The sequence below is a fragment of the Staurois parvus genome, unplaced genomic scaffold (genome assembly GCF_062004578.1).
Source record: "Staurois parvus isolate SC_StPar_1 unplaced genomic scaffold, SC_StPar_1.0 ptg000051l, whole genome shotgun sequence".
In the NCBI taxonomy this organism is placed as follows: Eukaryota; Metazoa; Chordata; class Amphibia; order Anura; family Ranidae; genus Staurois; species Staurois parvus.
The window spans coordinates 3394620-3407903 of record NW_028317847.1 but is presented as its reverse complement, the minus strand read 5'-3'; the positions used below and the strand labels follow the sequence as shown (position 1 = coordinate 3407903).

At 42.1% G+C, this 13284-nt stretch overlaps 1 protein-coding gene across 1 annotated transcript in view; it reads left to right on the top strand.

Annotated features, from left to right (window-relative positions):
- MINDY3 (MINDY lysine 48 deubiquitinase 3) overlaps positions 1-13284 on the top strand; it is a 184050-nt gene that overhangs the window by 137561 nt on the left and 33205 nt on the right. Inside the window, exon 12 of the mRNA XM_089666335.1 lies at positions 1720-1792. Coding sequence (XP_089522461.1) covers positions 1720-1792 — 73 coding nt within the window. The remainder of the gene's footprint in view (positions 1-1719; positions 1793-13284) is intronic.

The following is a 13284-nucleotide window of genomic DNA, read 5'->3' as shown; positions in this document are numbered from 1 at the left end:
TGTTTGCTAAGTGTAGACGTGTTTTTTGCAAAAAAATTCCCCTAAAAAAAAAATCAACATTTTTAAGTAAGTTTAAAATTTTGTGTTAGGCCACATACATAGCCATCTTGGACTGCAGATTGGACAAGCTTGAATTAGACAATATACACTATATTGCCAAAAGTATTGGGACACCCCTCCAAATCATTGGATTCAGGTGTTCCAATCACTTTCATGGCCACAGGTCTATAAAATCAAGCACCTAGGCATGCAGACTGCTTCTACAAACATTTGTGAAAGAATGGGTCGCTCTCAGAAGCTCAGTGAATTCAAGCGTGGTACCGTGATAGGTTGCCACCTGTGCAATAAATCCATCTGTGAAATTTTCTTGCTACTAAATATTCCACGGTCAACTGTTAGTAGTATTATAACAAAGTAGAAGTGACTGGGAACAACAGCAACTCATTCACAAAGTGGTAAGCCATGTAAAATGACAGAGCGGGGTCTGCGCATAGGTCACCAACTGTCTGCAGAGTCAATAGCTAAGGACCTCCACACTTCATGTGGCCTTCAGATTAGCACAATAACAGTGCATGGAGAGCTTTATGGAATGGGTTTCCATGACCTGAGAAGCTGCATCCAATCCTTACATCACCAAGTGCAATACAAATTGTTGGTTGCAGTGGTGTAAAGCACGCTGCCACTGGACTCTAGAACAGTGGAGACCTTTTTCTCTGGAGTTACAAATCACACTTCTCTGTCTGGCAATCTGATGGCCGTCTCTGGGTTTGGCAGTTGCCAGGAGATCGGTACTTGCCTGACTGCAGTGTGCCAAGTGTAAAGTTTGGTGGAGGTGAGATTATGGTGTGGGGTTGATTTTCAGAGGTTTGGCTTGACCCTTTTTTACAGTGAAGGTAACTCTTAAGGTGTCAGCATACCAAGACATTTTGGACAATTTCATGCTCCCAACTTTGTGGGAACCGTTTGGGGATGGCCCCTTCCTGTTCCAACATGATTGTGCACCAGTGCATAAAGCAAGGTCCATAAATACATGGATGAGTGAGTTTGGGGTGGAGGAACTTGACTGTCCTGCACAGTCAACCCAATAGAACACCTTTGGGATGAATAAGAGCGGAGACTGCGAGCCAGGCCTTCTCGTTCAACATCATTTCTTGACCTCACAAATGTGCTTCTGGAAGAATGGTCAAACATTCCCATAGACACCCTCCTTCTCCTTCTTCTCCTTCTTCTCCTTCTTCTCCTTCTCCTTCTTCTTCTCCTTCTCCTTCTCCTTATTCTCCTTCTTCTCCTCCTCCTTCTTCTCCTCCTTCTTCTCCTTCTCCTTCTTCTCCTTCTCCTTCTTCTCCTTCTCCTTCTTCTCCTTCTAGGTCTTCTCATCCAACATCACTACTTGACCTCACAAATGCCCCTTTGCTGAATGGGCACAGATTCCCACAGACACATTCCGAAATGTTTATTGAAAGCCTTCCTAGCCACTACAGGTAGGGGTTTAACACATTCTTTTGACCACTGAGGTTGAAGCAAAGTCAAGACCTTCTAGCTGAGTCTGGCCAGGCTCCAGATATCAGGCTGCACTAAGGATGGTTTGGTTACTTTTGAAGGTACTTACTAGCATCAGAGGTGCTGCTCTTAGGCATTGGTATTGTCATATTTATTATTCTTAGAATTTATACATTTTTAGTATGTTGGAATGTAAGTAATACTTTTTTTTAATTCCAGGAAATTACTTTGGTTGCCCCTGAATCTCCTACGGAACAAGCCAGGCGGATCTTCCAAACATATGATCCAGAAGGTATGTTTTTTGTTTGTTTTTTGAGGCGTGATTGCATAAACACACATGCTTACTAAATTCTGGTGGGCTTAAGTATCGTTGTTGCTGTCAGTTAGGATGTATAATGGGTCCATTAGAAACCAATATATCTGATATGACTGCATGACAGCTTATTAAAATAGATAGAAAAAGTCTGCATTTAATTGTTGTATTAGAATTAGATTCTAAAACTATCACATTCTGCTGTATTCCCCGATGAAGCTGCATTTAAACTAGGGAAGGAAAGCATGGCATTGTAAACCAATTGGACTCCACTGCACAGTTCTGACAATCCAAGACAGAGCATGCTGATAGGTGGATGACCTCATCACATTCTACTGTTCCTTCCATGCTTCACTTCTTGGCTAGGTCAGGTTACCCTGTTTTGTGTGAACTATATTAAAATCAGGTCAGAGACCTGGCTATGCTGTTTGGCAGGAGTAATGGTATCTTAAAAGAAGCTTAATAGATATGCAAATCATTTGTCATGTAATATATATATTTTAAATGTGCTAGGCTTTAAACACATGACATCATTGTATACATCTGCAGAGCTCCATCTCCAGTTTTGACAGCTTGAATTTCATGCTTCTTTATAGCAGTTTTATAGGTGAGTCTCCTTCCACACTGTATAATTGAAGGGTGCCACCACTGTTTGCAGTCTCTGCAGTTCTGCAGCATCCTTTGCCCCCTCTGCTTATTAGAATCTAAATGAGCACCACCCCATTGGTAGAATATATCTTACACTCTGCCCTTCAGTGCACTTTCCCCACAGCTCCAGCTCCAAGTGCCTAAAACATACTCAGATGAGATCACTGGACAATGCAATAGACCGCTATTCACATTCAAAGCTTGATTTGTAGTACACAAGGATTATAGAAATGAATGTAAAGACATTATAGCTAATAATGCTAATTGTATTCCACAGACATTAATGATTTCTCAATGAATGAATACATAGTTGAACCAAAGGTTAGGTATTTATATTTCTGCTTTAAATTATATCTAAAGCGAACATATTTTTCTATTTTGAGAAAGGGGGAGGAATGGTGAAAACCCTTGTAAGGTGCCCCACTGGGGAGACTTTCCTTCATGTCCTGTCCTGTAGACACCATGAAGTGAGAGGAACTCTCTGCACAGTAAGGGAAATGCCTCAACTGGTCCTAGTGACAATTCAATTGTGGGATTTTAAGAACCTAATCACACATTTTAATGGTAGCCTGGTGCCTAACTGCCACCAGGTGTAAACAAACCTCTCAACCAACAATTAAAGCAGTTGTAAAGACATTATCCTAAAATAAAAGTGATTTATACTTACCTGCTTCTGGGGTCCCCCTCCAGCGAGGTCCACTCTTTTCCGTGTGCCCTCATTGCAAACCGCTTGCTATGGGGCAGATGTGCGGGCACACTCCCAAGCTGGGCTGTGTGTGTCCATAGACACACACAGTGTGGCTTAGCCCTGCTTCCTCCTCGGTGGATTTGATTGACAGCAGCAGATGTCAGTGGCTCCCACTGTTTTTATTCTGTTCTGTGATAAGAGGGAGAGAGATCATCATTACTGCAGATAGGCACAGCGCTGGACCGACAAAGGTCTCAAGTAAGTGTTGGATGGGAGGTGGAAAGGACAGGCAGGAGGATTTTTTTTTTTACTTTGATGCAGGGAATGCATTAGGATATAAATGATTTTAAGCAGGAGTAAATCCTTTTCAGCCAAGGAAGCTGCCATCTCAGCCTCTTTTTGATCTGCAACTGCCATGGCGCTGCTCATACGATTAGTTCTGACTCCATCCATTTGATGGTTTGACAGTTTTGGTTGAGAGCACAAGGAAATGTGACAATTTGCATTCTTAGCATGGTGGAAATGTAACTGGTTTTTTTTGAACTGTTAAAATCGATGGGTTTAGTACCACTTTACCTACCCAGTAGCATTCAAAATGTCCTTCTTATGGAGAACCTTACAGCTAGAGTCCCCCGATACAAAAAAAAAAAAGTCTGGGATCTTTGACATACTGATATCTAGTCTGCCAAACACACCTAAACGGTGCTAGTTGACCTGCCCCTCCACCTCCTTGTTTCTAAACTCCACTCTTGCTCCAGCCTGTACTTCCCTTTTTTCCTTTGCTCTCTTGCCCTTTCTTAAAGAGGAACGTCACCCCCTCCCCCCCCCTTCTACTTTGACAGGTGAGTTTTCCTTACAAAAAAAAACACATATGAAGCAGCCCAGCAAATGCAATGTTGTCAAATGTCACCGCCACTTCTTTTCTGGGTTCTTTAACCACTTCCAGATCGGACACTTTTACCCCCTTCCTGTCCAGGGCAATTTTCAGCTTTCAGCGCTATCACACTTTAAATGGCAATTGCGCGGTCATGCAACACTGTACCCAAATGAATTTTTTACCATTTTTTTGAGACAGATAAAGCTTTATTTTGGTGGTATTTATTCACCGCTGGGATTTTTATTTTTTTTGCTATGTAAATGGAAGTCCCAAAATTTTGAAAAAAGTGTTTTTTATATAATTTTGCAAATAAATAATATTCCATCATAAATCTTGGCCAAAATTTATTCCGTTATCTTTTTAGTAAAAAAAAATCCAAATTAGTTTATAACCAAAAATTATAATTTTTTTAAACATTTTTTTTTACATTTTTATTTTATTTTTTTATATCATTATTTTTTATTTTTATTATTTTACATACTGTCACCCTAGCAGTACAGTGTCACCATGGTGACACTGTACTACTTGTGGGGGGTGATGAAGATTTTTTTTTTTTACACTGATTGCTTTTACACCCATATAGGATGTAAAAGCAATAATTTCTCTTTCTCTCTGTCTGCATTCTTGCACTCATTGAGAAGTACTGAGTGAGCTGTGATTGGTCACAGCTTGTCACATGGTACAAGGCTGTTGTGAATAGCCTTGTACCATGTGACCTCTGTGATCATTCACAGATTTCACACGTAGTAAGCAATGATGTCACAAGTGACATCTTGCTTACTACTTTGCATGTGATCACTGATTGGCCAATCAGTGATCACATGATTGGGACCTCGTACAGAGGTCCCGTCCGACGATCGGTGTTTCACTGTGTCCGGAGGACACAGCGGGCACTGGATGGCGGTGCTGCACGCTCCCAGGGAGCGCGCACAAGCAGGGTGCGGGGAGGCCGTTTATAAATGGCCACCCGACCCTGCAGTGCCACCGTCCCGCCTTTTATATGCAACGGCCGGTCGGGAAGTGGTTAAGGCCAGCCCCCTGATGATGCATGACAGTTGTGTAGTTTGGCGGAAATTGCCCGGTGTTTGTAAAGTGCAGCTGAGATTGACCCAAAGCCTCTTGTGATGCATGGTGCATGGGATCCCAGGAGACCTTTGGGGCTGGTGAGAATTTTAATCAGAGTATTGTAGCCAGACTCTGGCATTATTTTTCTTCTTGGACTGAATTATGGTGTAGAAAGGAACCCAACCGTTGAGTCAGCACTCCAAGGGTTGCATAGGGGGAAAAGTAGAGTTTCTTTGTGTTTTTAGAAAGTGAATGTTCCTAACATGGACATAGGCAGCAGTAAAATATTGACGTGCTTTAGATACCCTTTGTCTTTGTCAAAAACAGGGACTTTTTGTTGGGCACAAATTTCAGGGTACAGTGCTTAAGTACAGAAACTTCCGAAATCTTGAAGGCAGCTGCAGGTGATAAAATAACACTCATAGATTTATTTATTAATTTCAGGTACTTTTATAGCGCTGACAATTTGCGCAGCGCTTTACATATATATTGTACATTCACATCAGTCCCTAACCCTCAAGGGGTGTACAATCTAAGGTCCCTAACTCACATTCATACATACACATACTAGGGACAATTTAGAAAGGATCCAATTAACCTACCAGCATGTCTTTGGAGTGTGGGAGGAAACCGGAGTACCCAGAGGAAACCCACGCAGGCACAGGTAGAACATGCAAACTCCAGGCAGGTGGTGTCATGGCTGGGATTCGAACCAACGACCTTAGTACTGCCAGGCGGAAGTGCTAACCATTTAGCCAGTGTGCTGCCCCGCCATCAACTCCAGTGGGAATAATAGATCATAATAGTGACGCTGCTTAGGAAGTTATCAGATCCAAGTCATTTATTTCTCTCCATAAACTGTAACTGGAGTCATATCCAATTATTATTCTAAGCTCAGCTGACACTCAATAGAATATTATTCTTTGTGACACCAACCAGGAATAAAAATATTCTTTCAATAACATATTGAAATGGAATTAGGGACAAAGGCTGAGCAGATACAACACATAGATCACTAACAATGAGCTGAAAGGATGTAAGACGCCTGATTTTTATCTGACTTGCTACGAGAGAAGCTGAATGTGCGGATGGGAAACCCAGCTGCTGACTGAATTAACTTTTATGTTAATTGACAGAAGAAACTTGATCAAGCCGTACAGAGAAGCCTTATGTGGCCTTAGCCTTATTAGGAGCCCAGTAAATAATCTAGCAGATATTTTCACAGTGTTGAGCTGGAGGATCATGTGTAGGACTCTGGCACTGCGCTGACTTTATATTCTACAAATAAGCATTGTGCTGAATAGATCGTATACATAAATGATACATCCAGTTCCATCCGGCCTGCCTGTGTCCATTCTGGTAATTGGTCTGCAGTGTCTGAGAACTACCACAAACTTCTGCAGGTTAATAGGAATTTTAAATGGAATTTCTATTAAATAAACCATTTTATTATCTGCTTTGTAAGTCATGTTTCCCTTGTGACTCTGCCAGTAAATTTTCAGCCCCGTGGTTTTAGGTTTCTTATTGGTTTCTTAAAGCTGAACTTCAAGATGATGGCTAAACACAGAGTTGAGATATATCTAGCGTTAGTTGATGTTGAAGAAATTTCATAGGTTATCTAAACCAGTTCTAATGAGTGTCAGGAATACACCCCAACATTTATATCCACTGACAACTTGATCCAATTACCATGGATATGGTAGATGTTTGTATCCAAGAACAGGATTGGAGGTGTGAAAATAGTGGAGCCACCCTGTTTTAGTTACTTAATCCCATCCTTGGTGTCATCAAGGTTTCATAGATGGTAATCCATCAGAAGCCTTTACACCAAGGAATGGACTACTTAGCTAGAACAGGGTGGTCCCACAATAAGGTATGCAAAATATGGTTAGGGCAATGGAGGTCTTATGTAGTCTTAGTTCCCTAAATCTATGAAAATTGCAGAGGTATGGGAACAACAAGGTTAGCTATTGATTATGAGTTATAAGGTTGGGCGAGAGTCCAGAAGTAACACTTTGTAGATGAGAAAATAGCAAAAAAAGTGTGAAAAACTGGAAAGCAAAGGTAGGGATATGGGGAAGGGCTAAAACAGAACAGAGGGTGGATTCTAGTCTAAATTTCAAGTAATACAAAAGAAGCCCTATTATCAGAGAGCCAACAGTGTATGGTTTAGGTGCATTGGAAGATGGGTGTTAATCCATGGAGTTTAAACCTGTTCAAATCTAAGCGTCTTTAAGATTAGCAGCCATTTTTTTGTTGATTTAGAACCAATTAATTTTTTTCTTAATTTCTGCAATTGTACGGTTTCAGGACCACTATGCTTTAGTGGGAACTTGTTTGTACTCCATAAACAAGATTGACAGTAGTGGAAACTGGGTGTTTGTGCAAGCATCTGGTTTCAGGCTGGGCAAGGGCATCTTTTGGAGTGTGTATGCCACTTGTTAATATGCTAATCCAATTATGTCAAATTTTAGCATATTCCCACCAGGTAAAGAGATGGGTGCCAGGGATTTTACAGACCTATAGACGTGAGCTGAAGACATCCAGTGAAAATTTGCCAAGCATTGTGGAACCATATACCAGAACAAAAGCAGTGTTCCATTCCCTCTCTCAAGATCTCTGTCCCAGTAATCTAGGTATGGAAGGAGGCTTTGGGCCTGTCCTTCTAAGAAGGCATTATATGTTGTTGCAATAATACCTAGAGCGGTAGGGTCATAATGATAGTTGTGTTAAAATGTCACCAGACACCAAATAAAATTGGTACCACTCAAATGCCCCAATTTGTTATCCCCGCCGACTGGCCACAAGTTTTGCATGTGTTGGTTGGGTTGAATACTGGCTTATCAGACACATCGAGGACTACAACAAAACGGCGCCTGTTAGCACAGTCTTGGCATATAGTGAGCTTCTTTTAGTAAAAACTGCTTCAGCTTGATCTCCTTCCCATGGGAGAACCCCCTGTAACATGTTTGGCCTAACAGGACTTCTATTATTAAGCAGCTATTGGGCGAAACATGTTAGAAGGGGGTTCTCCCATGGGTAGAAGACCAAGCTGAAGTCTTTTTTTACTAAGAGGAGCTTGCTATATGTCAAGGGGTGCCATTTTGTTTTACTCTTCCACATGTCACCACGGCATACAGTGAGCTCCTGTTAGTGAAAATGGCTTCAGCTTGGTCTCTTTTCCATGGGATAACCCCCCTAACAGGGACCAAATAGGAACACTATGATTATTCCCCTTTTGGGTGAAACATGTTGGGGGGGGGTTCTCCCATTGATAGACCAAGCTGAGGAGCTTGCTTTATGCCAAGGCAGTGTTTGGATGGGCGTCGTTTTGTTGTAGTCCTCCAAATGTCACCAGGGTTGTGGATCAAGGAAATTTAAGAAGTGCACTAAACAGCTTCATGGCAGTCATTATATCACTGAAACCTGGAGAATTAGAAAGTATTTACAAACCTCAATGCAAGACAAAATTACCTGCATTTTGGCGGGACAGCAAACCAAATTGCATAGCTCCTTCACACCTGTGCACTGAAGGACAGAACACACTATTTTTAACTGTATGTACATTGGCGTGGCATTCAGAATGAATGGCAATGCACATATACCACATGTTAAGACACATCATAACACGTGTGCATGCACGTCTAGGGCCAACTAGAGTTTTACAGTTACTGGGTGGTTTGAGTTCTGTCTACTGGTTCCAGAAGCTGGTTATCTTGAGTTGCAGGTAGGGACCAGTCTGCAGAAACAGACCCCGCAGGTCTTCAGCAAAGAGCACAGGACTCTCTTCCATATCTGATAGCTTAAAAAACGTTTTTATCTTCCCCTCTTCTATAATGGCCCCTTATTAGTTGCTTGGCCAGGTTTTTTATATTATTTCTTAATGACAAAAGCTTCCCCTGCCAGTGATGATGTGTTATGTCTGATGTATCAGACACCTCATTTGGGTGTAGGAATTTGACTTTGCAGTTAATTCTCAGCCTTGTCTTTCTAAACATCCTCATAAGAAACATGTGTAGAGGGAACACTCGACTGGCACAGCCGGTAAAGCTGGCATAGAAGTAAAATGCTTGTGTTTATAAGACATGTGCAGATACCTCGAGGGGCTTCAGCCCTAAAATGGTCTATAGCTATTTTTTCCAACTGTACGTTGTTTTTGTACTACCATCCCTGCCTGTGCCATGTGTTGGTGCCCCCGGTAATCATGGCATTCACAGCTCGGAATGAATGTGTGCTAAAAAAAGCAACTGTCTGTGACAGGCTTTTGTCTCAGATACACTGCCATGTGAATCTTGTATTTATGTCCTCCTGGGTATCTTGTTGTGATCTCTATGCTCAGGTTCACGCTGGCCTTGAGGCCAATTGAGACAGTCATTTCAGGTGGCCCTCATTGAGGCACATTGAGGGTGCCACCCACACCAGAAACTCTTGAGTTCATTGCATGCTCAACCCTGTTTGTGTGTTTTGCCCCCGGACCACACAGGTTAATTGGTTGGTATGGTGCAGGTTACCGCCAGCGATCTCACAACCAATGACACTATGCAACCTGGGCCAAGAATGGACACCTCCAACCATGCACCTTCACTTCTGAAAACTCCAGATGGTGTGGTATTTTAAAAATAATCACAACCCCATCTATTTCCCTGGTGAAAATTAAACTTGGGACCCCTGTAGGTCAAGAGTGCTGGTCACATAGATGTCCCCTGCAGTACACACATTTTATTCAAAGGCTAAATACACATGTGAGATCTATGTTCTGTTTGTCAATGACTTAGCCTGACAAAGAATCGCAAAGACCCAATGATGATATCACTAGGTCCAAAATAAAATACATAATTAAAGTTGAAAGTTTTATTTCAAAATGTCATTATTGTGTTGATGAGGGGGGAGGAGAGAACCAGGGAAGGCAAAATATAGGCAGGATAAACTTCAGCTTTATTAAAGCCAATATCAGAGAAGGGAGAGAGTAAGAGTGTAGTCCCTTGATTTACATTCTGAGTATTGATGAAAACCTCTTTGTGGTTTATTAAAAAAAAAGAAAGCCAACATTCTAACTGGAAATTAATATTTTTGTAGATGAAGAGAGACACAATGGGACATCTTACAGAGACTGTAGAAAAAAAACAAAAATAACAGTTGCTTGGGTTAATCTTTATATCTAAGGCTAAAACCTTTTATTTAGCATGGGGAATGATTGAAACCCTTTCTTTTTTGTGTTTCTTTTTCCCTTTTCCTGTCTGTGGAGATTTCCCTTCACTTCCTTTTTCCAGAGGGACAACAGGAAGTGAGAGAATATTTCTAAAAGGTGTCGGAAACTCCTCAGACAGTTGTCAGCAGAACAGATGTCCCCACTGGATAATTTCATCTCGCCTCATCAGGACAAATGGAGAGGATGATCCTGGCCAGTGGGGACACAGACGGCAATAAAAACCCAACAGATAGTCTAACCCAGTGGTGTCCAAACTGCGTCCCTTTGCTTGCTTTTATTTGGCCCTTGGGGCATTATTTTATCCACTGATGCCAACAATGCTTCCCAATGATACCGAACAATGGGGCATTGTTTTTTCCCACTGACATCTGGACTTTTCCTACTCCCAGTGGCCACAGTCCAGCCCCCCCCCCCCCCCCCCTAAAGTCTAAAGGACAGTAAACTGGCCCTTTGTTTAGGAAGTTTGGAGACCCTGGTCTAACCCTTACCACTCTATTCATAACTGAAAAAGGTTTTGGCTTTAGGTCCACTTTAATTATTCAGTATGGCTATTTTTACTCTTCAAATGGTATGTCTATGCATTGATCATTTCAGTAAACTTTTTTTTTTTTTAATATGGTTATGTAAGTGAAATGAAGCTTGTTTAACAAAGCCTTTTCAATATTAGGCCTCTTTTACACAGGTACCCTCTGTGCTGTCTCATCAGGGAATCCATAGATGCTGAGAAAAAATAAAAATATGTCACATATAGGACATCCTTGTCCATTCCAGTTTCTCCTCTATATTGTGATGGAGAAAAAATGTAACCATGTAAACCCTATGGGCGGCTGGATGTAAATGGATGTTCCTCATAGGAATAGATTGCAGTCTGTTTTTGATTCATCAGATCACATTAAAAATGGACTGACAGCATCCATGTGAAAGGGGCCTCAAGCTATTTCATGGCTAATATTCTAAGAGACTACCAGCTCATACAGCTCTCATTGGTTCTCCAGTTTTGTATGCTGTACAGCAGTGCACAGCTTGGATATGTTATTGTTGTGTACATTAAAATTCGTTCTAATTATATCAATTCTTTGTCAGCTGAGCTGAAAGCATTGTTTACAATGTTGGCTGTAATTAAAACGCTGTGAAGATTGGCTTTTTTCAATATAAAAGCAGTGAGAGTTTACTTAAAGTGGAGCTGTTTTCATCTAAATGCACCGCACAACATAACTCAGTCATTTCAGAAACTCGTCCACCCTTTCTCGGAAAAATACATTCAACTCCTACTGTTCATGAGATCCTCATGGCTCTGCCATAGACATTTGGAAGAATTTAGAAAATTAACCAATTCATATTTCTTACTTTGTTCCATATGTCATTCACGATGTCAGTGTTGGGGGCGAACATGGCTCATAATGACTTCCAGTGATGTCATAGCAAGGTGGGCACACACAACATATTTATTTTGGGTTTTTGGTTTAGCAGATGAAGTAATTGTTCAGCTGTCAATAAGACTCCATTAGGGATCCAACCCAAGGTGTTCACAAGGGCTCCACTACAAATTGAGATTTTTATCTAAATTCCAGGTATGGATATTTTATACATAGATACATTGATTCAGCTTGAACCAGTGTAAATATGTATATTGCACATCTGGCCAATCCACCTGGAAGCTGGAAAGCACTGATGTCCACTAGAACACTTTACATTGAAATGAATGCAAAGCTTTCTTTGATTGGACAAGGTGGAGATCAAGACATGCACCATCCACCTCTCCACCTCATCCAATCAGAGAATGCTTTGCATTCATTGAGCAAGTGCAGAGCTTTCTCTAAAGGGCACCCGTGTTAAGTTGGTGACTCCTTGTTTGCATAATGCAGGAGAGCAGCCGTTTGGCATGGGACTTGGAAGCAAATGGAGATCACTGTAGTAGCGGTGTTTACTTCAGTGATTTCCAGCTTCCAAGGGCATCGGCTAGGCATCCAAGCTGAACCAGCATAACAAACGCATTGACTCCTGCTGTTCTTCTCTGGGTAACTGCATTTACCTGCTACCTCCACTCTTAACCAGACAAACGCATTGACTCCTGTTAAATTCTCAACAAATGTTGTAATTATATCTGTGTATCTGTTGACTTGTCCTCACCTCTAGGCGCACTCAGGTTTATGACTGTGGCCTGGTTCCTAAGAAACATCCCCCCCTATTCATGTGAGCCTTATCAGCTTCTAATTGGGGCGGAGTTGAATGCTCATTTGAGCATCTCCCTATAAATTTAGTTCAGCTCATGGGGGAGATCTCTGATGGGGGGCACAGTCTCTGATGGGGGTGCTGCTTATGATGGAGTGCGGCTTTGAATGAGTGCAGAGCAGTTAAACACAGCAGTTGAACTAAAGCAGGAGAACTTAAGCAGCAGGAAGACACAGCAACAGCAAGAAACTCTACTGCATGCTGGACAGACTGCAAGGAAACACCCTGGGAAACATCTCTTACATACCTGAGTCCCACTCCGTGTACCTTTTATATAATACACCCCTCTTCTCCTCTTCATATTACTATCCTCTGTTCCCAAATCTCATTTCTTTACCCCTCTGCTCCACCCCAAAACTTGTACATCTACCCCTCATTGCTATCATCTCCCTACTACTGCTCTCATCACCTTCCCAAAATGCCTCTTCCACTCCTCCTTCTCATTTTCCTCTCCTCTGTTCCCAAAATCCATTCACTATATCCCTCTGCTCCTCCCAAACATTTGTATATTGTGCCCTCACTGCTTCCCTCACCCCTCTATGGCACCCACCACCTCCTCTTATTACTCCACTCTCCCACTGACCCGAACACCTCCACTAGTAGTTTCTCACGCTCCTGCACATCCCGCTCCCATGCCACCTTTCTCACCCTTCTCCTCCTCATAACCGCGGGGGACATCTCCCCGAATCCTGGCCCTCCACCACCTCCCTCACCCGCACAAAACCCTCCCGCCTCCACGTCCTGCCGCAACC